This window comes from Leuciscus leuciscus (assembly GCF_965113295.1).
Source record: "Leuciscus leuciscus genome assembly, chromosome: 21".
Lineage (NCBI taxonomy): Eukaryota > Metazoa > Chordata > Actinopteri > Cypriniformes > Leuciscidae > Leuciscus > Leuciscus leuciscus.
The window spans coordinates 26194470-26221262 of NC_138745.1; the positions used below are offsets into that span (position 1 = coordinate 26194470).

Below are 26793 nucleotides of genomic sequence, written 5' to 3' on the forward strand. Positions count from 1 at the left end.
GTCTATTTAAATAGGGGGTTATGCAAGAGGGAAGTGTGGGCACAACAAGAGAGAGGATGACAGAATAACACTTACTAGCCCTCAATCAGCCAGGTGCACTTTGTTTTGTACTTGTAGTTGATGGGGCCATCTGTTAGGAACCCAGACGGCTCAGTCAACCTGAAAAATAAGATCAGAGTTGCCGTTCACATCAAATCGATCCCGTGGGACAAACAGAACAATGCGACGCGTAAGAAAAGAAGCCAGAGGCGTTGCTGTTTCAGTACAAGTATGCACAACGATGAATATGGTTTCTGTGGTTACTTATGGCCATATGGACACAGGCTTGTGTGGGAGCAGATCAACAATGATTCACTGCTGTAAATGTGCTCATGACACAGGCCTAACCAATCAGTTGCCTCTCCCTCCGGACTGCAACAGAGCCATCGGTCCGTGGAGTGACAGCGCTTGGATCCATATTGCATCATCATGGAACACTCAGGGCCTGTCTGTGTCGCGGACCACATTAACCGCATCAAGCTGAAAGCATTGTTTGCCCAGACAAGGCCTTTTGTTTGTAGATTGTTTATCGTTCTAAACAATGACCTCAATGTTCCACAGACACACTCTTAATTGAACACGTTATTACTGCTCGCAAAAGCCAAACACTTCTCTGGCTGAATTCTACAAGGTCATCAATCTAAGTGGCATTGCCGAGAGCTTCTGTGTCCTGCTCATCTTTAAGAGAACTGAGCTGGTGTTGCACAAGCATCTTGGAGCCGAGGAAGCCAACACACATCAATATTCACATGATATCTTAGCATTACTATGATACTTAAAGGACAAGTTCGGTATTTTACACTTAAAGCCCTGTTTACAGATCGGATCTGATGAAATAGAACGGTTAAGATTAAAATTTGGACACATGCTCCTGTCCCGAGAATTTTTGGTTTATTCCGCTTTTGTGGACCTATTTTGCCAAACGCGTCACACCCGTGATTCTTCCGTTGAGAGCTTGAATAATAGACACTCCAGCCCAGTTGGTGGCGATAATGCACCTTTGCCAATTGCAAGCAAACCACGGGCATTTCATTGAATACACAGAAGAAGCAGAAGAAGAAGCGGCGGAGTAATACCGTAAAGGTGCTGCGGTCTCACAGCGCGTCCTATACAAGTCAATGGAGTTGGACAAAAACTACGATAAAACCTGTTGGAATGCATCTTTTTCAGCGATTTTTGATGGAACATATCAGTGAACACCCCCTGACCACTCGGTGAGTTTCACGTCTTTGTAAACTAAAGTTTAATGTGTTTTTAGGACGGAATCTTCCAGTGCATATAGACAACCATTGTGGGGGGGTGAAGCGAAATAAACCTAAAATTCTCGGGACAGCAGCATGTGTCCAAATTTTAATCTTAACCGTTCTATTTCATCAGATACAATCTGTAAACAGGGCTTTAAAGGTATAGCGGAGGATCTTTCCAAATTTTAGATAAGACCCGCCCTCTCCACTTTTTGAAAAGTTTGATTGATTCACCAGAATGATTGACAATTAGGAGGACCAATAGTTTAGACTACCCACCAGGAAGTAAAACATCCTCCGCTATACCTTTAAGTGTAAAATACCGAACTTGTCCTTTAAAAGTCAAATTTGTCATTTCTATGCCAAATAAAACTGCAGCTAAAGAAATATTCCTGTATACATGGTGATTAGTACATTCGGAATAAAATGTAAAAGACATGCAGGTTCATTAACAGGTTCACTACTGATAAAACTGGAGATGCGTGCTATCATTCTATCATGTTGCAGTTTTGTAATTCTGCACAGTAATTGAATCAGCTCATTAATTCTCATTCATGTCCCTGACAACAGCGCACAAGAGAATGTCACTGAGTGTGCGTTTGCCTGTCTGTATATTTATCTGTTCATTTCTTTTAATGTTTAATGTAATTAAATCTGTCTCTTCCTCACGTTTACAAATGTGTTTCTTGCTAGACTTTTCATAACTTCCTGTATCAACAATCTAGCTGACTGGTACTGTACATTTTATCATCTATCTTTACTGGTAGGCTAAAAAGTTCATTTAGCAAATTTTCCACTGCAGTGGATTTTAGATCCAAATAAGGTGTTACATCACATCAGAATTATGATTAATACAAGAAGGTTTCTAGAAACAATATTTTTGGCTTAATTTAGTAGTCAATGAGGTCAACATAATGCCCATCAAAAGTTTGGAATCAGCCAAGGCAAAGTGGGATTTTGGACAATGTCAACAAATTCTTTTCATTTCTTGGCGCAAATGAATTCACTTATTGAAGCAATTATTTAAAGCAATAACTATTTCTTATTACTTAATAATAGCCATACACTATTCAAAAGTTTTGAATCTGTAAGATTGTTTAATGGTTTTGAAAGAAGTCATAAGCTCACCAAGACAAACATCTAAAACAGTTTTATATTTAAAATAATAAAAAAAATTATTATTATTTTAGGATAAGAAACATTTCTTATTATCAGTTGAAAACAGTTGTGCTGCTTAATATTTTTGTGGAAATCATGAAGCTTTTCCCCATAATTCTTTGAAGAACAGAAAGTTAAAGAAGATAGCATTTTTTTTGTAACAATATAAAAAGTCTTTACTGTCCCTTTTGAATCAAAATGCATTCTTGCTGAATAAAAGTATTCATTTTAATCACATCACACAACAGACCAATTAGAACACTTAGATCATAAATTTTCTGTTTTTAATTTTGTAAAATATACTTTAATAGTTTGTGTTCCCTTATCCATGAAAAATCATCCCAGAATTAAAAAGATTCTGATTTTGTCCGGAATCTCACTTTTCATATGACATATTAAAAACGTTTTAGAGTGCTAGTCTGAACATATCCAAACTCTGTAATTCTGTAAATAAAACCTAAATTCATAAAATATTAATCTGTGCACCACACAGCAAAGTGAAAACAAGTCATCATTAATTTTTGTACCCTTTGTAGTAATCATTTCTTTCAGTCTGTTAATCATTCCTCATTTTCCTCACAACAAAATGTGTGTGACATACAGCCAACCTAAAGCATTCTTGGCTTGCAACATTCTTGCTGCAAGTTAAATCGTAGCCTATTAACAAGCTATTTCTCCACTCTGTGTTCTCTATAATCAGACAGTGAGATTTTAAGAACGGTTAAAAACAGTAATCACGGTGCACCACTTCCTGTGCCGGGGAGGACATCCCTCAGGCTGAATGTTGGCGAGAGGGATGATTCTTTGCGCGGGCACACACTCAGCGGCCCAGAAGAGAGGCGAAAAAAGGCAACTGTAGGTGAGTCAACACTTAAAATATTCACCAGGTTTCCATGCATCTTTAATAGCCCAGTTCCAAAGCAAATATATCCACCAAAAGGCAGGATTAATACCTATCCCAACGGCTTTGAAACCACCACCGGACAAGGTTCACTCAGCCTCGCTCAAAGGCTGGCCTCAGGCATTCAGAAAGGGATGGGAAGGGAGTTACATAAAGATCTGCAGAACAGCCAATGCAATATTACAAAAACAAAGATGTGTTGCTGAAGGTAAATAGGGTCTGAAAGGTACAACCCAGTACTATAGTCAGCCATAATCAAATGTTGACAGTGACACTTTGGCAAAGTCCGATTTGAGAGGGCCTCTTTGTCAGCTAACTCACGCCCTGTTTCCTGCCACCTGAATAGGAGTCCACTGATATCTACCGATCACTTCCTGAACGTGCCCGTCCTCACAGCCCTCGTTTTCCTGTAGTCGGTGTGTTGCCTCCCACCGCTTGTTCGTTTAGCTGTTGTGCAACAGGAAAGCTGTTTTTAGTGCCAGTTTGATGTGGAGGCAAGGACACTAGGATAGGACTGCTAAACAATTTAGGTCTGTTCATTTATTTAAAGTCGCGGTATCATCTAGTCCGTATATTCTCCACTGAACATCCGTTTACCTACAGATCAGGAATGTATCAGCATCACGTGTAAAAGTTATTCTACCGCATTTGACTTGCGATTCAATCAAAAACCCTGAGCTATATTTACCCTCACACTGAGCAAGCAAGATCAAATGTACAGTACAACACCATGATCTATTCACAAGTTGAGAAAGTGACTCCATTAACAGCTGCAAGACACTTTTAAAGACAAAGGGGATTTTAGAGTGGAAGCACTATTTCATAGGAGTCAAACACTTCTTATTGTCCAGGATGTTTGGGTGAAGTGTGATACAGGGTAAGCATCCACACAGAAGGTGAATGACTGAGCGTTCAGTATTACAAATCACTGGATATATGCTTGGTCCAAATAAAAAGATAGATTTTAAATAGATTTCATATGTTGCCTCCGGTGGACCCACCTTTGTCCAGCCTGCAATTTGCCAATATGGCACATTAGCTTGATCCGGAATGGTAATCTATATAAACTGGAAACTAAAAGCCATTACAGGAAAATGAAAAGAAACTAAGAGATATGTTGGAAACGAATGGTAACTTTCTCTTATACTGAGTTGTATATAATATAATTAGAGCAGCCTTTCACAAACCATGAGCACATGAAATTAAAATTAAAACAAGGTAAAAATTCAGTTTGGCCTAAGTCTAGCAATCTGTTAGGCTTGTTTGATGAAGATGATGTAGCTTACATTGCACTTCAGATAGTCATCTATAAAGATCAACCTAAAAATAGTGCACAGATCATGTCGACTGGCTTTGCTTAATCAACCTACCAAATCATTTCACAAACAACTTTACAGCAGTCTAGACACCACAGACATATTTCAGATGTTCGCACAGGGGTAGTTGCCATGCGTTTGGGAAACTGACACGTCCTGTGGTGTTAAATATTATACTCGTTCTAAAACCATTTGAAAACATTCTGCTAATACTTTTATAATTATTATGCATTCATCTTGTTTGACTTCATATTGATGGAGATAGTAAATAGACTATTTGTACTTTGAAAATGGATTTGTGTCACAGCAGGATTGTTTCGAATAAAGAGGGTGAAAAGGTTAAAAACAAGAAAAGAAAAATAATACAAGAAAAAGTAACCAGGTACAGGAACTATGTCACAACCCCTTGTATACATTTTATCAGTGATGTAAAGTATCTGAGTAAATGTAATTAGTTACTAGGGAAAGTTCCGCCAAAAATGATCCAAGTTGATCCAAACTTGTATGAATTTCTTTCTTCTGCTGAACACAAAAGAAGATATTTTGAAGAATATGGGTAACCAAACAATTGACTTTCATAGTATGGAATAAAATACTATGGAATGGAATACTATGGAAGTCAATGGGGCCCATCAACTGACAATAATTTTCAGAAGACTGTACATTTTCTTTAAAGTCTGTGAACTTTTATGTCTAATGTATAAATATTGATATCAACATGATGAAAGGGTCTTAACTGAACATAAAAATATCAATGTTTAAAATATTAAAACAACTCTGTTATGGATTTGAAGCGTCGAAATACACATAGAATCTGTTTGGGAAATCAACAATCAACCCATCTCAGCACTTTTGTTGAAACATAAAAGTACTCTGAATGCCAGTTTTTTGATATAATAAGAAAACCATCTGAAATTATTCTGAAGATTTTTAAGAATAAATAGCATTGATTTCAATGACAATGTCTAGTATGGCAATTTATTGATTCCAGATTGCATTACATTAAGTACAGGCCCCCCGGAGCAACTCATTAAGTGCCTTCCTCAAGGGCACATTTGTGGCAGCCCCAGGATTCAAACTCACAACTTGCAGATTGTATATTACAGAATATTAATCAAGTTGTACTGTATCTTTCAACTTTCCTTCTGGTGTTCAGTCATGTTTATTTCCAACCCTAACTAGCAGTAAAGAGATGAGATGAGATGATCGGTTCGCGATAGAAAAGCGACAGAATTTTAAAGTTGAGACTTGTTTTCAGATAACAAAGAACAAAGCTTTCTGTGATTATAAATTAAAGTATTATGTTTAGTTAAGTTTTGTTCACGCATCAACAGATTTCAGAGGCTGTTTCGGCCCAAATATTTCGGTAGCCGTAATTTCGGTGCATCCCTAACAATTCAACATCAGAAATGGTTATTTTCCCTGATGTTTTTAGTATCATCTGACCATTTTACCCATTCGCCTTCGACCGGAACAGTCAAAATCTGAGCTTGAACGACTTGAGCTAATTAGAGGGTGCCTGTTCCGTGCCTAAACCAATCAGGTTCCTCATACGCTTTCAGGACGCCTCTCTACTAGAAAGTGAATACTTTAAAAACACAGACGGAACATTACAGCAGAGATGATTGTGGAAGATAGTGAGATTTTCATTATCATTCAAGATGTCGATCCCAATCGTTACATAAATATCTCCATCGAGCGACCCTTTGTTTTGCTAACATTTACTTAAAGCTACACTGTGTGATATTTTCCCCCATCTAGCGGTGAAATTGTATATGACTACCCAGTGAATATTAGTTTCTGTTCCTTTCAATTTCGAGGGCGTTTTAACTCCTACGGTGGCCGTATTATTCCAACATTAACATGGCTTCCTGTTCGACTTCGTCCAATTGCGCCTTTAAAACTATCACCTGTGATCCGTCGCAGCACAGATTTATGTTACAAGGTAAACAATACTTTTTCACCATTGACGTGAGGAAAAGTAACGCAGGTTATACTAGAGGTCATTCTGGCGTTATGCACAACCATGCTATGGTTAGACAAGCAACTATAAAACTTCGAATTTACACAAATAGGCTGGATTACCTGCCCAGAATAAAGCAGGCAACTTCGGCATCCGTTTTAAAAGCTTTGCTCCTCGAGCTCTTTCCATCTGGGAAAAGTTACTCCAGTATTGACTTTGGTCTTGCTGATTTGCCTGTCGCGTTGACGTTTTAATTCTCTCTTTCGCTTCCTTGGCGACTCTGCTACATGTCCTCGAAAATAGGCGTGATGCTCCATCAGCAATCTTTCAAATCTGCCGGCAGTCGCAAGTAATCTCCCCCTCACATTCGTCTCTGTGTCACTGAGTGTAAAGCGCGAAAGGCGAAGCTTGAATTTACAGGTATGTCCCTCTTTGGCTAATGTAGTTTCAAGATGGAGGGGCAACATGGCGACCGGCATTCGAACCCCTCACCCGTATGTACTTTCAATGGCAGATTATAAACTTACGAGAATACTTTATTACTTTAAAGAAGTAAATATACATTAACAAGTACATATATTTTTGAAAGAACTAAGTATTTTTTTTTGCTAAGAATCAACTAAAAAAATTACACAGTGTAGCTTTAAGATTGTGATTATAGCCTAATGACCTTTGGCCAGTGTATCCCAACCTTTTTCTTGCCACGGCACAGTTTTGATAAGTAATAAATCCCACGACACTACTAAGCACTAAAATAACAAAATTGCACAAACAAGCATTGCTTCAAATGGCATATTAAAACTGGATATTACATTAAAAGTAGTTTAAGGTGAAACTTCAGCTTAAAGGATAACTGTCGCCAAAATGCAACCTAGGGTCTTTTTGTTAATCTACCCGAGGCAAACTTCCGTTTAAAAGCATAATTAGAATGGAAACGCCACTTTTAAGTTTGACCGTATTTTTATTTTCGGTCAAATTGCCTTTTGAATGGGAGTGCTTGGGGCACTACTATGACAGCATCAAAAATCACTATTTTTAAAACACTAAGAAGGCTCCGACACAACATGAAACTTTGCTCGAAGTATCACCAGGGGCTCTACACATGAACTCGAGCATTGAGAACATTGTGTACAGAGAGTTTACAAAAAAGAAAGATTTTGAACAACTCACTGTAGCCGTGTCCGCCGGCATTTTGACATACGGTCAAACTTAAAAGTGGCGATTGCATTCTAATTATGCTTTTAAACGAAAGTTTGTCTCAGGTAGATTAACAAAAAGACCCTAGGTTTCATTTTGGCGACAGTTATCCTTTAAGTCAGGTTGAAACACAATACGGTCATATAGGGGCTGTGTTTACACCTGGCCACTTCATGCGTTTTCTCAGATCGGATAGCTATCTGATTTATCAAAACGATTCTATTTACACCTGGTCACATAAATGTGTTTTTGCGAAACGGATTTAAATCCGATCTTCAATTCCCACGCTATATGCAGATTTAATGGAGCGCACGTCACCGAAAGCAACAGATATGAGTTGCATTTTATTGATCATCAGCTAAAATTTCCAAATCAAAGACCGCATAAGAGAGAGCGGCAACAGCCCTGGTAAGATCATTTCGTTTTTTAAGTATTTACTTTTAACGATGATGATTGTGTGTTAAGCGTCTACGACTTACTTTCACTTTGATTTGCGATAGTTTGCACGTTGGCTTAATGAATAGATGCTCAGTTTCTCATCTGATGCGTGTTCCATAGCGTCGTCATATCTGGCTATAACATTACATATAGCCTATGACACGCTCTCACACGTTAATTTTTTTAGCATTTTTGGTTGGAGTACAATTTACATATGTGGTTTCAACAACCATATGCATTTACACTTGCCCAGTTTCGTCTGGAATGCGGCCCAGACCACCTCCTGAAGTGGTTTGAGCGATCGGATTCAAATCCGTCTCGAATGCGTTTCGGAGGGCATTTACACCTGGTCTTTTCACGATCGGATAGCTATCCGATCTGAGAAAACGCATGAAGTGGCCAGGTGTAAACAGCCCCATAGGAAGCTGCATGAAGTTATTGGTGATTATAAAACAAATTTAGGCTACATAACATTGCTGTCAGGCGGGAAACCTCATATTTCTAAAATAAACACTGTGACGTCAAAGTTAAATATTTGTAAAGGCATGAATAACGACCAATAGCACTGCTTTTCAAAAATAAAAGAAAACAAAAATGAAGAAAACGAAATATAGAGATACAAGGTTTCCGCCCGAAAGGGACGATATATTTTCAAAAATCTCCATGGCACACCTGACAGCAATGATGGAATTGTTCATCTGTACTTTTACTTAAGTATGGTTTTCAGGTACTCTTTACACCTCTGCATTTTTTACATCAATGATTTTGTTAACTTCCACCGACATGCATCAACTAGGCTATCCATTAACATAATTGAAGAAATACCTTGAACTAAAAAAAATTTTTTTTAAATAGAATAATAAAAAATAAAATGAATAAATAAATAAATAAATAAAATCTTACAATGCAATTTTCCTTATACACAGAATTTTTTTTTAATTTAACCTTTGCAACTAAGAAAGCCACCAGAGTTGCAACTATTGCATAACCACAATCCCCCCAACTATCCTCAAATTATTATAAAGATAATTTCAAGAGAAACTAGTGATACTATGACAGGTGATATTCTAAAATCCATGTACACAGCCATTGCACCTCAAGTATAGCAGATAATGGCAATATAAAGTACTCAACATTTTTTACAGAGACAATATATAGACAATTTAAGGACAAAACCAACCAAATTTGAACAACATTTAAACATTTTCATGTAGTTTAATCTTCAGTCTAAATCAACTTCAATATACAGGAAAATAACTGAAGGAAGTTACATAATTAGATGGCAAAACCACAAAAACCCAACCAATCTCTAAGCAGAACTAAGGTTTAGGCAACATCCTTAAGTTACTGCTCTAGAAGTTTCCAAAGCACTCACTTTTAACCACAAAGTTGACTATTTGAAAATGAACTTATCATTGTTTAGACATTGATCATTGGTATTGCAAAAACATGGCTAATATTTCACTTCGTTGAATGTCCATTTTAGTGTTTTTTTTCCCCAAGAAATAAATTAAAAGACTGATTCGTAGTTTCAAGGCAGGTTGCTATATTTTAACTTTGAACAGACACAGACCGGTCTCGATACATTATTAAAGCACTATCATGGCAAGGAGATTGTTGTTTATGAGCCTGAAACCTAACACATCTCATTAATAATTCTGCATCCTCATAAACAACATCTGAACATGCAAGCCATGTTCAAAACAATAGAGTGGTATGCACCAGGCACAATTTCTATCCCATGTATCCATTTAGCCAATCTTTATAAAAAAAACTTACTGTTATTTGTCAATGTGACAGCCTTTCTTGTGGAGCAGCAACTAAAGGGCAGTATGACAATGTCATATAACTTCCTGGTCTTCCTAGTATTTCCTGGTCAGCTGGACCAGCATTAAAGGCCAACAATGGCCAAGAGTATCCAAATATCAACAGAGACCACTTCCTTTCATCCAGCTATTGTTGCTTTCAACCTTTGTCACACAGGGTGTCAGTACGAAGTTTAGTTTGAGTGACAGCACTTATAAATGCCAATAGCATCCTCTCAGCTGCTTGGAGTGAAGAGGGAGATATTTGTTTCACCCAATGAGAGCAGGATGCTATTTTTAGATACAGGAGTGCAGGAGCTTTGTTCAAGAGTTTCATTTATCATACAGCTGTCAAACTACGATCGTTTAAAACTAAATCATGTCTGCCCACAGTAACTTTGACATCCTTTTTGAAGACAAAAAAACCCACAGAATTAATAATAACAATAGTAAATGTTTGCAAACTCTCATCAGATCATGTCTGTACAATTATTAAAAAAATACAAATATACAACAGAGTGTAAAGTAAATGTGTGACCAGTAAGAAACCATCAAATTATACAATCCAGTTTTTCAGTACTGCTTTATGGAAACCAAAGTGTAGCCTAGGCCTAAATGCTTAGCAAACTTTATGTGTGCTATAAGTACAAAACTTTAATTCAACTAAATTGTGCCAAGACCCAAAGGATTCGCCAGAGGTATACCAAGATTTCAATGTGGATATGATAAATTTATATTTTAAGCCATTTGAAAATGGTCTGAGAGGGGGGGACAGTAAAGAACAAATGCCCTTCACATCAGTTTTTAACCAGATGGTGCACATATGTGAAACATCCCTTTCAAGTTATCTAGAATTGTTAGAAAAATATGAAAATCCAGCAATCAGTAACATGCTTAAGATGATTAACATACTGTTCCAAAGTATTACAATAATTTTAATAAAATTACAATTCAAGGAATCACATCTATGCACCAATGATCATTAAATTTAAAACAAGCATTTTTCCCTGTTTCTCCAGAGTTAACAGGTACAAATGCCTCATTTAATACTCTTAGGCCTAAATGTTTTAATAAATACTCACTTGAATCTTCCCTGGCAGTGTTGACATTGGTCACCAACCCATCCACGATCACAGACACAAGATCCGTTCACACACCTGCCTGACAGACAGTTCTTCTCACAGGGTTTAGATGGAGAGCAGTCTGCTATCAGCACCAGGGAGAACATCACACAGAGCCATAAATATCTCTGCATGCCCTGCAGTCTCTGTCTGACCAGAAACAGCTCAGGTCTGAGCATCCTCTTCCCGGCGTTCATGGTTTCAGGATGCTGCACTGTTGAATTGGGTATCAATATCTTAGGGCCTTTCTTCCCTGCTTACTGGTGGCCAGATTGTTTCAATTATAACAGCAGGGGGAACCGTTCACTTATAGATCATGAATATTCCTTAAACATCAGCGATCGTATCCCGAAATCAGGGCAATCGTTTAAAGGAAAACCTCCAGATCCGAGCGTGATAAGATAAAATCAGCATAAACACAGGCATATTAAATCAACTGTCTCGCCTCATTGTGTTTCTGAACAAGAGCAGGAATTTCCTACGTTACCTCCTGCAGTTACAGGGCTGGAAAATAATTCCCCATAACATTGAAAAAAATCTTTCCTCCCAGATCACTACCATAACTCAAGAGATGAGGTATTTCCAGCTTTAAAGCATCATATTATTCAACGGTCTTATTCTGATCCCGTCCGCAGCCATTTTAAAGCGTAAACATTCAGCTGGCTGCTCAAATACACTGCTGGTGTGCTTTCAAGCCTTCAAACCTTGAGCTTTTCGTGGCTAAACGTTCATATGCCACGTGAAAACAAGCTAAATGGAGAAGGCTTCTGAGGAAAAAGCATCCTTTATGATCGCAGCAGTGAGTAACATGGATGTTGTTTCTGCTGTTGTCCGTTGCGCTGAGGGATTTGGAAAACCTGGGCAACTATCCGTTATCCGCATTTTGTTCGCTATTTCTTAGGCTCAACGTGATAAACTCCTTGTCAAACGTGTCGACCCTCAATATGGATGTATATCCTCTTCGTCCCAGGTCGCCGAAAACCCCTCAGCGTGCGAATTTTGGCCCCCTCGACCAGCGTTTAATCTCCCATAGTACGAGCAGCTCGCGCTGGCTGGCTGCTCCTCAGGTTGGAGCAAACTCAACACGGAGATGTCCGCGCATGCGCAATGGAAGGGGATACATTTAAAGAGACAGAGGAACAGTGAGTGTGTGCATCCTTCAGAATGGTCATTGCAGTACTTGAGAAGCTAAACATTTTGTGTAATATTTTTAAGGAAATTAGTGAAACCCTAACAAACATTTCCCATGTAAAAGTTGATTGTATTGTATATTATGTGAAACATTGACAGCCAGTCAAGACAACAAGATGGCAAGCAGCATTTTACCTAGAATATAACAATTGCTAAGGACAGTCCAGTATGCTCCAGTATACTGAGTGCAATAAATGTAAAAACTTATGTTGCTAACACTTTGCTAGATGAGTAGCCTACTTCATCGGTCATCCTAATTCTAAATTAGGATTCCACATCCCCACTAACTAGGTTTTATGACCCAGATTCCCTTCACACTTTAAGCCTCCATCTTAAATATGGACTTTGTTCTTCTCTTAAGCGTTTAGGTGTATCTTATGCCCTTATATGCCTGCTGCTCTTTAGGTTCCTTTATTAGTCACTCTTTTATGCACCACAAACATGATATTGTTTTAAGTCATAAAAAGCAGGGATGTATTTCATGTAGTGTGATCCCTATCTTTTAAATGTGTAAGATTTTTTTAATGTTTTTGAATGAAGCCTCTTATGCTCACCAAGGCTGCATTTATTTGATCAAAATACAGTAAAAATAGTAATAGTGGAAAAAAGGTAATTGTGAAATATTATTACATTTAAAGAAAGTCTTTTCTATTTGAATATATTTTAAAATAGCATAGATAGCTAAATCTGAATATATATATAAAAAAAAAAACTTAAACAGCATTTATTTATAAGATTTTCTTTGTAAAAAAGTGACAAAAAAGTATTTACTGTCCTATTTAATCAATTTAATGCATCTTAACTGAATATCAATAACACTCTGTGTGTGTGTATGGGTGTGTACATAGATACTAGTGGCTAGGGTGGGTCTTTTTTACACCATACAAAATATAACATATATTCATGCGACTGTAAATCTGTCAGTTGTTGTTATATATGCACGTAATAAAACACTCAGTTCAGCTGGGAATTTGATATTCCACACAGACAATGACTAGGTCTTGCGATGATTCTCACACCTCAGACTACCCTTTTTAGATCATTCCCGTCACAACAGCCCCATTCAGTCAGGCACTGAACAGATGAATAACAGAAGAAATGTAACACTGCATTATATCGCTGACTTTAGGAAGAGAGCTGTGTGGTTAAAATACAAGGGTATCCATGCTATTAAGCTAAAAAGCACATTTAAAGTAAAAAGAGCGCCATTTAACACTTTATCATAAACAATATTAGTTTAATTTATGTGCTTCACCTATTTAATATTTGCAGAAATTTTAAACTTTCACATTTACATAATATTTCTTTCTATGAACATTGCTGCTTCACACATTCACTGCTCTACTTTCTTTCATGGCCCCACTGAGGAACATGACGCTTTATCCTCAGACCTTCCGGAATGAAAGAATCAAATCCTCAGGCCAATAGCTGATCACCACATTAACAGCACATGCATGTCCCGGCCTGTCAGAGAGCACATGTGGCATAACTGTCCAGTGATCTGCTATAGTAGGATAACCATATATTGCCATGTGCAAAAACACAGGTAATTTACGATCAATTGCTCTACACTTCAGGCATGCCATAAATCCTTCTATAAGCCAAGCACCATAGTGCCCCCTGGTGGTAAACCTTTAACTATATGGTGTAGCTGTACTGTTCTCTGTGAATGACAGCTACTCTTGCTATAACACACAGCTGTTTCTAAAGTCAGCGCTATAATGCACTGTTACATTCTTATGTTCTTCATCTGTTCAATGCTTATAGTGAAAAATTATATTATGAGGAGAAGGTAATTAAATATAATTAGTTGATCCGTGGCAATGCAGACATCCGTATTGACTCTGAGGAGGTGGTGAGGTTTGTATTTCACACAGCGATTTCTCATGATTTCTCTTAACGCCGTTAAAGTATGGGTGGACACAGAGTCTGGGAGCAGAGGAGTTGAATCTTAATCCCTGACTAAGATGGATTATTAGTATCCAAGTACACTCATTGCGAACATAAAAACAGTCTAAAAAAACCTGATTCGGCAATTCGGCAAGAGACTGTGATCATATTGCTTTAGATAAATCTCACTGTGTAATGGTGCATATTTCTTTCCAATCTGAAATTGGATCAATCATTTTTAATAATGCGTTTGGTTTGGTTTAGGTGTACAATTACAAAAACACTAAATTATTACTTTCCCTTAAATGGATAGGAACATCAAAATACTATTAAAATTAAAGAACTTTCGACAATATTTTAAGATTTTTTTAAAAGGAAATTAATTCTTTCATTCAGCAAGTATGCATTCAATTGATCAAATGTGACAATAAAGACTTTTACATTGTTACAAAGGATTTCTATATCAGAAATATCATTGTTCATCAAATAGTTCTGAAAAAAAATTATCATGGTGTCCAAGAAAACCAACATTAGATGCACAACTGTTTTCAACTGTGAAATACACTGAACACTGGAGTAATGCTGAAAATTCAGCTTTGCATTCACAGGAATAAATTACATTTAAAAAAATATTAAATAGAAAACATCTTTTAAATTGTAATATTTCACAATATTAATGTTTGTACTGTATATTTGCTCAAATAAACACAGCCAACCGCTAACTTTTGAATAGCAATTTATTGCTATTTCCCAACATATCAATACTCCAATGAGTTTTTTCAATACTCCATGTCACATTTTCTATGAAAAATATTGCTTTGTTTTTCAATTGTGTACCTAACATGAAAACATCATGTATAAGAATGGAACATTTGCTGGACCCAGAACAAACACATTAAATGAGATATTTATTTATTAGCAAACCAAAATAACTGTATTTTCAAGAATATATATATATATATATATATTTATATATATTTTTTTTTTTATCAAATGAAAAGACGCACTAACCCGCTAACTAATTAACTTTATTAGCTTGTCAATATGTGATAAAAACAATATAAAGAAAAGCCTAGTACTTACATCACTTTTGGGCTTACATAGTTAAATGACAGTGCCAACTGTTGTTTGTCAAAACAATATCAGTGCAGTTTTAACTTAATCTAAAAATCTAAATAAAGAGCATTTATTTCTTTTGGCACCATAAGGACTAGTTAAGTGGTTTTTATATTGAAACAATATAACAAAACAAAAATGGCTTTCATAACAGTTTTTGCACTGTAGTAACATTCATTAACTTCAACACATTGACTACATCTGTTTTATCCATATTTACAAGTACCATATATTGCCATGCAAATTGATGCACAGGGATGGTGAAAGAGACCAGATCGAATCAGAGCGGACCAGGCAATTTTCTACAATTCTCTCACTGAGAATGTAACTAGTGTATCAGATGGGCAATTTCATCACCTTTAGTCACTGTTGTGATCTCCATCATCACCCTTAGATTCAGATGGGCCAGGCTTTTGCTTTGATTTTGCTTTCTTGGCATTCTTTTGTTGCTCTGATGGCTTTGGGCAGGGCTGCAGAGCCTGTGATATATCTGCCAACGTCCAGCATTCTTCCTTCAATGCGTGTTCTTCCAATGTGAATTGACCCTGCTTCGTCCGGGACAGTTCTTTGATGTGAGCACAGGACAACAGACCTGCAGGGGTAAAACTCAAGATTATACAGTAAATGTCAAGTTAATAACATTTGAAAATATTTTTAGAGTTCTACCTTTGGCCAGATCATCAACCAGACTTCTGACATAAAACCCGCCTCCACACTCCACATCTGTAAATGCAAATAGTACATTTGAATTAAAAGAAAAGGTTTAAATCAAGCTGTTTAGCATGCAATAAAATGATTTTTATCAAAAAATATATAACAGAACTCTCTTTAAGCCATGAATATAATGAAATAAAATTTGATAATCCTTGTTTTTAATATAAATGCACATAATTTTTGTCCTCAATCTCTAATCAAAATAACATCCCCTCCCTCTTGCAGTGACATCTGTTCTCTTCTCTGATGATGTGATAACTGGTATGAGTACGGGGCAACTTGTCACTCACATGAGATCACAGCAATAGCAAAACACTACGATCCAATCAGTTCCCAATGGACAAAATCAAGTCCAATTATTCTTGTTCGAGAAGTTGTTTCACTTGCATATCACAATAGGGAAGAAAACACTATCTAACTTCCGTTTCATGCCGACTTAAAATACTGTAGTAATGAATTTGCTATGTGTATAAGAAAGAAGATACATATACTACAATCAATCAAATATTTCCAAATGACTAACCTATGGTGAAGAGTGGGGGGCTGAAGTCTTGTAAAGAGAGACTGTATACTGTAACTGGACGTGCAGGTTTAGCCTCAACCTCTTGACCTTGCTTGAGAAGGACAGACATGCGCTTGCCATCCTTCTTCAGTGCTGAATATCTTTAAATGCAAATATCAGAATGTCTATGAGATCAAGAAACAACTCTTTCAGACATCAATGAGGAGTGTGTTATATATCAAGCAGAATTAATTGACTTACAGAGGTGGAACCTGCATAATTTCACCCGTAAACTGCTTTAGCTTCTCCTCAAAAGCCTCTTTTGTGATGTGATCTGGAAAAAAAAACAAGTACTTAGCTTTATACACTGACTTCTGTTAGATACCCATTCCCTCATAACAGCCAAATAATTATTACCATAACTCTTCTCTTCAACAACATTTCCAGTGACGTCAAGAGTGTCAGTTGCTTTGCCTAATTCTCCAACAGCTCTGTATTTCTATGAAAAAGGCCATCGAATTTAATGTTACAGTAATAAAAGATGGGTATGACAAGTGTAGAAAGACATGTAAACAAAATGTAACTCAGAAAATGCTTACCTTTGATCCTGCAAGCATTGTGGTGAGCATCTTTGTTCCTTCACCAATTCCAACCACTGCAAAACATTATTTTTAAGCTGTATATATTACATCATATTGTTTTGTATAATATGTAATATGACTCGTAGAAAGAAAACATCCTAAATACACTTTTTCAACAACAAGATATTTATTGCCTTAATACGTAATTTCTGTGGAAACAGCTGCTTCAACTTCTTCAGTGCTCTAGGTGTAATTTTTTATTTGTTTCATGTTTCACAACGGAAGTAAATATTATATTTACCAAGTACACCAGAAGCATTGCTGTCCAGGGTGCCGCCATGGCCAATTTTGAAAGGTTGCTTCTTCCTTTTCCGAGGGTTGGGATTTGCAACACCTGCCTCTGTGCAAGGATAAACTCGTTATACAATAAAAAGTATTCTGATAATTGTTGTATGGTTATCTAATCCCCAAATGCAGAGGAGAGACATGAACTGGATGTATCACAAGATGTCCAAAAAGAACAATAACATAAAAACGCACCTACCTTTTAAAAGCGCCTTCTTCAGTGTGTTTAACACGTCAGCTGAGGTGGGACCCTCTTTCTTGTAGATGGCAAATATACCATGCAGAGACTGCAGTTTGGATAATGAACCGTTCTGTAAAGTTGACACACCAGCCATGCTTGTTCTTGATTTTTCCGCGGCGCAAATTGATGACGTCATTCACGTGTCGGTATTTGTAGTTCTTTCAAGAGTGACCGACGACATCAGCAGCCCGTTTGTGTTTGTGTCATCTTTGACCTGTTTCTGGTAAGCACCTTCAAAATGGACATAAGAGAACCCTCAGTTAGAATTGCAATTGCTGATGTTGCCGGAGTACATTTCAATCATTGTATCCCAGGCAAAAACCCAGCTGAAACACTAATAATCGAGAATATTCCTACAAACTCTTTTAACTTACAGTCGCGAGGACTATTCTGCTATCATGCCTCCAAAAAACACAATAAGTAGCCTATTTTATTTTTGACCTCAGATCGAAATATCTCACTCAATTCACTGCGGACTGATTCCCCCTGCCCTGGGACAAAGCTTGCAAATGCCAGGATCTGATTCCCATAGCCACATGCAAATCTACGAAAGCTGACTCTAGATCAGTTGCGGCTGACTACATCACATCGCGTGCTGCGTGCGCGCATGCAGAGGGAAAACTGGGCCTTCTCCATAAATTATGTACTTTTCTGCTTCTTTGGGCCTATAGAAAGAATTTTGACCATACTATTTTACTTCTCGTATGGGGAAAAAAATCTTGCTGTGTATGTATCGTCAATTATTAATAGGTCTAAGTTGAGGCCTACTTATAATTTATAGGCACAGTAACATATTAAATTACCACATGATGGCGATATTTAACCGCTACTGAAGCAGTTTTTAGATAGGATAAACAAGAACAATGTGTTCAATATTACAGAATTTAAGAAAAATCTCTTATAGACTAGCCTAATACGTTTTATCTAGGCTAGGGCTTATTTTTATAACGTCGTTGTAGTTGTTTTAATTATTATGTTTGTTTGTTTGTTTATTTGTTTTTTTTTTGTTTTTTTTATGAGAGACGTAGGTCTAGTGTAATGGTACATTTTAACCAAGTGCGATCTTGGCAAATCACAGTGAAATTTATAGTCGAAAAGAAAGAGTCGGAAATGTATTATATATAAAACTTATATAAAATATATAAAACTAATACAAACCATTACAAATGGTTAAAGTCAGAAAAACAATAGTTATTCGAAAACAGCAGTTGCTATTAAAAATATGTTCTGCTTCAGCTCAAACTGTAGCTCCACATACCGTGCAGCATACGGTCCATCACACAGGACACGCCCATTGTGTGCCTCTGGTTCCCGTTATTCTCTCGCCTCGCCTCGCGCTGTGGTGATCACTGATGCCGAGCGCACGAGCTGCTCCGCTGCTCACGGACACAGTGCTCGCGCACCTTCTGTTTATCTGAAGTCGGGGGACTATTGCCTATTTTGATCTGAAAGGCACATTGCCGACCATCATCATTTCAGGAAGAAAATCCACAGCTTTTCCCACTGCATCATGTCAACGAGAGGTAACCAGTTTTTATGTAGTTTTAAAGTGTCTTTTTAATTTGCGAGGACAAAACTGTATTCATATGTAGCTTACTCAAGAAAGGTCGATATAAAACCGTTTGACACGTGTTTGTTTCTGCTGAACATTAAGCCACTTTTGAACTTGGGACGCATTGAGACTGTCATGTCTCTCTCTTCACCTGTCTGTTTTTGCATAATGTTTACTATATATTCAGTCTGACAACACACTCCACCTGAGTTAAACTAATGCTACATACAGTATCATAGAACTTATTTAAAAAATACAAACATTATTAAGCTGCATTATAAAGAATAAGACCATTAGTTAATATTAGCATCTGTATAATATATTTTATAACATTTGTCATCAAACTTTGATTCATACATTTTCATATTGATGTATGTGCACTGATTCATTATAATTAATGATCTGTTTAGCAAGTATAATGTTTGGTAATGACTTATTAACCCTCAAGACCTGCTTAAGAAAAAGTAATTTTTTCAGTTTCTTAGGTGTATTATGATGGAATTTTATTTAGATTATTGATGGATTAACACAATTTGTGTTAAAAGAAAAAAACTCTGGGAGACTCTGGCGAACGGTGTCCTTTTCTCTGGTTAAGTTCCCTTTTGGCATATCATAATATCTCTCATATAATTTGTTTTGGTATTCCTGATAGTCTTGTTCCAATATGGGGGGGTATTTATTGTGTATTTTTACAGACTTAAAAATGACCCGAAGAAAACAGAAGGGTTAAAGAAAGCAATTACCTTGAGTTCAAGAAAGTACACAGAGAAGAAGCCAAGCAAGATGCCCATTAAGATTGGATGCTCTTCCTTTCATATCAGCGTCACACGAGATGATGCTGTGTTTACGCCCACTGAATGCTTCTTTTTATTATTCGTGCTTTGACACTGACAGTTCAAATGGTTTCTGGACTTCAATTAGACTCACCGCGAGCACTGCAGATGATTTGTGGTGCCGAGTCTATTTAAAGAATCAGGCTACTGCTGCCACGAGCCACAGTCAGAAGCCTCTACCATGCTATAATTACAGCATGTGTTCAAAAACTTGCATGTCCAAGAAATTATTCTTAAAAAGTGTTGCGACATTATTCATTTAACTTTTGTGACTTGAGTGTGACCAGAGAAGCAGTGGATAAATGCCATTATCACTGGCCAGTGATAGTTCATATAGTTTTGTTTTTTTAGTTGTATAGTTGTTCTCAAGAATGATGCTTCTTCTTCAAATGGTACAGTTATTATTAGCTTGTAGTCCTCTTTTTGAAATAAATCTAAATGACCAAAACTGCCATACTTAAAACTGAAGTAGATGCAGAATACATCTGTATAGATCTGTGGAGGTTTGTGGCATCAGACATGGCTGGAAGAGAGTTTAACTTTGGTCTTGAGTTTGCTTTCAGACGGCTACATTTTTGGTGAAGCCCCATTCATGCCGCTGTCTTGCAAGTGCTAGTCCATGTTTTTCTTACCATGTCCCCATAACCCCTAGGAGCCAGGGGTAATAGAGTTCATTTTAACCTTTGCACTTGAGATCAGCAAGGTGCCCAGTAATTTAATTTTAATCAGTGAGGTCACTGAAGGGCAGATATAACACCAAACATCTGTAAAAGTGTGGAATTAGTTTGACAGAGAAAGAATGCATAAGTAGGGGAGACTGGGCGCTAGTTGTCACACAGGGAGGTTGTCAGAAAGGTCTGTATTTCATTATATTTAAGCTTTTGTCCTTAATGTAGGCCTACACGAAATTGTTTGTATGCTATTTCATTAATTGTTTTGCATGTTATAATTGTTTACTGTTTAGTTTTAGCTGAGAAGCTTTTTCAATGGCAAGTTGAAAACCAACCCACAAATGGTTAATGTGTGTTAAAATAACTATCTTTTTCTTTGGGCAATAACGGTGGACATATTCAATTACTTTTTTGTAACTTTAAGGTATGTTACTACATAGAAATATTCACTGGTTTAAAAGTGTGACAGCTCCGATCTCCCTTATTCCCTTATAACTGGTTCATATATCCATGGTACATTTAGTTATTTTTTCTCTCTTTCCCTGTATCTCCATTTCTCAGACCCAAGATCATTGTCGGCCCCTAGGGAAGCCCAGTTAAACCTGTCAGCTGAAATCAGTGTGAGAATCTGAAAAGTAAACCGTCTCCAACAACATCCAGCGAGTAGGAATCTCTCAAGACTTGCTTTTCTTTGTTTTTTTGTTTTTTTTATCAGAGCAGTGATACCACTGTTTTCTTTCCCAACAGCCCTAACATAACTTCCCCAGGAAAGATGAATTTGTGACAGCCTTATTGAGAGTTTTTTCTTCCACCTCATAATTGTGTGTTTCTTAAATCATTCTAAATTATAAAACTAAATTATAACTTGTGAGTTATTTCCAGACTGATTAGACTGAGGATTGTAAAAGAGGTGTGCTCTATTTATCACTGTCCAAATTCAGGTCACCCATTCCCCTGTAAGATATGTCTCTTATCATTGCTTTAAGTGGCTGTCAGACTGTGAGACTTGTCTCTTGATGGGGTGAGCAGGATGGACGCCAGAGCACTTGTAGTTTTGCTGCAATAGAACCTACAGTGTTTAGCTTTGCCTCAGACACAGAAACACAATCACTTAACTTCAGCTGAATGACACATCATAATTCCTGCTGTTCAGCTCACTGCTACACTTTCTTTGTGCCCTGCTCATTCACTCGAGTTGAGTCAGAATTGTATTCGCCGGATTAATAGTATGAATCATTCTTGCACATAGCTTCACACAGTCAATTAAGCTATATAAATAATTGGATCCTGCAAACAACTATCCTAGGATATACTGTTTTTGCGATATACTGTAAGGTAATGGCACTTCTATGAAGCTTTTATGCAACAGTTCTGTAAACAAGTGGTTAAAGTCGGGAATGAAAATGAAGGTGAGATAGTATTTTCTTCCCTATTGTGACAAATATCAGAGTGAAGTGGCTTCTCGAACAAGAAAAAATGTAGGGTGGAACTTGATTTTGTCCATCGACAGTCAATTGGATCATTGGATTGTTGTGGTTTGCTATTGCTGTGATCTCATGTGAGTGACAGGTTGTCCTACCCTCACCGAAAAACACGTCATCAGAAAAGAGAAGAGATGTCGTTGCAAGAGGGAGGGGAAGTTATTTTGATTAAAGATGTCAAAAAATGATGTGAACGGAAAAATGATTTATAATAAACACATTTACAGTGCCGTTTTGTTCCTGAATGAATCAGTATTTTGGGTGAGTCATTCAATAATCTTAATCACATGCTACACCATTGAATGTTTGGGATTGACAGCCTTAACGTTGACTCTTGTTAATGCAACATTACATTTGGTATTCAAGTCTCTACTTTACGATCAAGGAACCAACGGCAGTCCTCTTGTTCTTGTGCTAGCTTTGAATATCGAACCACAGCAATAGTGACTAAATACAAATATTATATATTTGTATTTAGAAATAGGTTGAAGGTTGCTGGTTCGATCCCAGCAGTCACCACCAGTGTGTCCTTGAGCAAGACACTTTACTCCACGTTGCTCCAGGGGGATTGTCCCTGTAATAAGTGCACTGTAAGTCGCTTTGGATAAAAGCGTCTGCCAAATGCATAAATGTAAATGTAAATAAATGTAAATATATTATATAAATAAATAAATGTAATGAAAAAGAATACGTACATACTTTTGAGTGTAGCAGGCAAGCTTTGGCACATACTAGTCATAATTGCGTCTTTAACGGACTGCTCTGTCGCTTAGTTACATATCCTGTCACCGTTTAAACTGCCTTGTCAATCAATCAATCAATTTTATTTAATTTCCTATCGTTTTGGAGAGGAATACAGTAGCACGTTGATCTTCCAGTTGTGGGTCTTTCATGCGGAGAGCTCTCCTCATGTGTTTATTAGTTGCATAATGATGGTTTTTAAAAGTTAAAGGCCCCCATAAATCAATATTTAAGTTTTTTAGCTTTTAGGATGAATATGTTAGCCTTAAGGTTATGAATAAGCTGCAAGTGAGTTCCAAAACAATGACAAAATTCGCATTTAGGAGAAATAAGTCTCAAAACTTACAGTCTCTGACTTCCACTAAAATGGATCACGGATTTTTATTACATCACCACGGACTTCTCATCACATTTTCTGTCCAATTAAATGCTCTCTAGAATCTAACGTATCATCAGCAAACCAAACATATCTTTACAAATGTTGACAATGTTGTTGCTGATGAAATATAATGTGGATAACATTGAATAAATATCTTTTCTTCAGGTTAGATACTGATACTTAATCACTCAAACCCTCTACGTAACCGTCGGACTTGCACATCCGTCATGTTTTTAGTTTTTTAACACTTTTTATTTGTGTTTGTAGTTCTAATCGAATCCCCGTCCAACGCGCAATGGGTTGTGGGCAATATTAGCTGTTAGAGTGTGCACGGATCTGCACTTTGGATTCTAACTGGAAAAGTAGACCATCTGGGTATCTTTGGAATACTCATTTCAAATTTCAAATACTATTTAGGACGGTTAGTATGCGAATCGGGACGCATCAGTCGTTCTTATTCTAAATGAATCAATGGTTTGGAATGAATCGGTTGACAAAATGATTCAATGGCTCACTTGATTCAAGACCTACTGGTGTGATGTAGCTCAGTGGTAAGAGCATTGCATTAACAATGCAAGGTTGTGGGTTCGATCCCAGGGGATTGCACATACCAATGTATAAATGTATAGGATAATGCAATGTAAGTCGCTTTGGATAAAAGTGTCTGCCAAATGTAAATGTAACAAAATTTTGATGTGCAAAACCTGTCCAAAGTTTAAAAATTGGATATTTAAGAAGCCTTAATCTAATTCTTATTTTAAGTCTTTGAACGGCAAGATGCTGACCTTTAGCCGTTGGCTCTGTTTCTTTGTGTGGACTTGGTGGTGCTCTGCTCTGCAGACCTGCCACAGTTAGAATGACCAGGGGAAGTGGAGCATGCTTGCTGATTGCTGGGGTTTCAGCCTCATGAAAGCCACAGGCCTTTAATTGTTGTTCTAGGCTTAATTAAGCTTGATCCCACCAGGAAGCTGCCCCTCTGTCTCTCTGTTCCCAAGCCGCCCTCAGCCGGCAGAGCCCGGACCCACTACATTCCTATAACTAGGATGTCACTTCTCTTTGGATGAGCTGGTCAAGTGGAGAGGGGGAAGGGGTGATGGAAGAACCAGTGGCAGGACTTGAACTTGCAGTCCTGGGTTATGTCACCATCTCAAACTCTTTGAACCCATGTATGACGCATACTTTGGCATTCTGCATTTGTTCCTTTTTCTATGTCCATTTCACTTGTGAGGGTTGATGAGGTGCACATTGTTTAGAGGGTCCATGGAGATCCTGTATGAAGTCACATCCAGTTGCCCCTAAAACAATGGCAGGAGCTGGGCAGGAGAGTTAGAAACATTCCCATGTGTTCAGTTTAGTGGGCTTTGTTTTAGACATGTTCTACACCACCATGTGCTTATAAGATAACCTCAGTTTGATTTAGTCCAGGCCTGTAGCAGTGGAGACTGACATCTCAATGCACTCTAGCCAAAAACACCAGCAGTTTTATAAATAATTATATGAAGAAAGACAGCACAAAATATTTCATTGACATTTAAAGGGTTAGTTCACCCAAAAATGAATGAATTGAAATGCATGAATTTACTCACCCTCAAGCCATCCTAGGTGTATATGACTTTCTTCTTTCAGCCAAACACATTCGGAGTTATACTAAAAATATCCTGGCTCTTCCAAGCTTTGAAGTGAATGGTACCTTACATTTTGAAGCCCAAAAAAGCACATCCATCCGTCATAAAAGTGATACATTCGGATCCAGGGGGTTAATAAAGGCCTTCTGAAGGCCCTTTGCATTTCTCTGTAAAAATTATTGTTTTAGACTTCTAATTCTCTGCGCTTCCGCGTTCGTCGATACGTCATTCATTGGATCAGAGGTCACTCTTCGCCGGAAATCAACTCGCGTACAGCCATTACTGGAACCCAGTGATTAGCTTATAAAGTTATAATTATGGATATTTTTCTTAGAAAAACCCATGGCTGCGCTTCAGACGGCCTTTATTAACTCCCTGGAGCCGTATGGATTACTTTTATGATGGATTAATGCGCTTTTTTGGGCTTCAAAATCTAAGGTACTATTCACTCCCATTATAAAGCTTGGAAGAGCCAGGATATTTTTTAATATAACTCAGATTGTGTTTGCACACATCTGTCTGTCTGTCTGTCTGTCCATCCGTCCGTCCGTCTATCTATCCACTTAGACATCTAAAAATGAAATTAAAATGAAAAACCCTTTTGCTCCAAAAATTTATTACAAATGATTGTGTAAATTTAGCCTGATTTGAGAATGCTCCAATGGGCATCTTGTGCTTTGGTAGAAGCAAGGACATCTGACCTTTTTTTATTTTATTTTTACAAAAGGAGTCAAATGCTCAGTCACAAATACGATTGTTTTACAAATATTTCATAAAATGTAGCATAATGCAAAATGCATTGTAATAAATTTTAAATTACGTTTTAAAATCTTGTGTTTTAAATTTTGTATAAATATATTTAATTATATATATATATATATATATATATATATAGGCAGGTGTGTGAGGACCAGATGGAACCCATCATTCTGATTCCAGCTGACCACACACTCCTGAGCTCAGTATTCCCCGTGGGCTGCTGATTCTGTGCTTCTGCGAAAAAAAAAAAAAAAAAAAAAAAAATTCCCTCCTGATGAATGCTTCATCTGCGCTCAGCTCCACAGACGCTTGAGAGCCTACAGAATAAATGCTCAGCTTCAATTGGGAATTTATCTTACATTGCGTTTTCTTAAATGTATCCGGCCACATTTTCCTGAGGCCTGTTTCATGTCAAAGCCAGTTCGATTTCCTTAGTTTATCTCTCTCTGTGGACAGAAGTCCAGTAACAGACCAGTGGGAGAAAGGGCTGCTGATATTACTGGCTACCAGCCGACTTTTGTCCCAATTAATTCCTGTGTTATTGTAAAAGATGTGGCTAAAAGTAAACCTTACAGATCCCTCTCAAAACAAAGGATCCTTATGCTTTACAATGTAGTAAAAAATCTTAATCACAAAAGCCATAGTGTATTTGATCCCTTTTTGCCTCCTTGTCTCTTGTTAGTGACCTTGTGAAAATATTGAAGGAGCCGACTTTTTGCTTTTTTGTGTCTGACTCTGTATGTGTCCCATTTTGACTACGTGTTGGGGTCCGCACAAAGACAGAAAAACCTGAAAAAATCTACAATGTGAGGGAAATCCAACAGTCTCAATTAGGAAAATGGATTAATAAACATAGAAAAATGTAATGTTTCTGAGGTTAGGATGATAGAAAGTGTAATTAACTCAGTATTAAACCCATAAGTCAATGGAAACTCAAAGTGTGTGCAAATCTCGATTTAGACCCTGACAATGTTAACGAACAAGATGATC

At 37.3% G+C, this 26793-nt stretch overlaps 3 protein-coding genes across 4 annotated transcripts in view; 1 reads left to right on the forward strand and 2 right to left on the reverse strand.

Annotated features, from left to right (window-relative positions):
* The window catches only part of atrnl1b (attractin-like 1b), a 101925-nt gene extending 89054 nt beyond the window's left edge, over window positions 1-12871 (reverse strand). The window contains exons 1-2 of one of the 2 annotated variants that reach the window (XM_082152926.1): window positions 11144-12871; window positions 76-159 (exon numbers count right to left, since the gene is read on the reverse strand). In XM_082152926.1, the coding sequence (XP_082009052.1) occupies window positions 76-159; window positions 11144-11379 (320 nt within the window). In that variant the 5' untranslated portion in view covers window positions 11380-12871. Of the gene's footprint in view, window positions 1-75; window positions 160-10035; window positions 11124-11143 lie in introns of those variants that run through there. The other variant, XM_082152927.1, reaches the window with a different exon arrangement.
* Window positions 12872-15277: 2406 nt separating this feature from the next.
* On the reverse strand, window positions 15278-18053 carry trub1 (TruB pseudouridine (psi) synthase family member 1). The gene is made up of 8 exons (XM_082152961.1): window positions 17721-18053; window positions 17478-17576; window positions 17195-17250; window positions 17013-17094; window positions 16857-16929; window positions 16617-16756; window positions 16046-16102; window positions 15278-15971 (listed from the first exon to the last, which is right to left on the reverse strand). Exons 1-8 carry the CDS (start codon window positions 17896-17898, stop codon window positions 15739-15741), a joined length of 918 nt encoding a protein of 305 aa, XP_082009087.1. The 5' UTR covers window positions 17899-18053; the 3' UTR covers window positions 15278-15738.
* Window positions 18054-18770: 717 nt separating this feature from the next.
* Window positions 18771-26793, forward strand: part of ablim1b (actin binding LIM protein 1b) — a 97139-nt gene continuing 89116 nt past the window's right edge. The window contains exon 1 of the mRNA XM_082152945.1: window positions 18771-19285. Within this exon, the coding sequence (XP_082009071.1) occupies window positions 19273-19285 (13 nt within the window). The 5' untranslated portion in view covers window positions 18771-19272. The remainder of the gene's footprint in view (window positions 19286-26793) is intronic.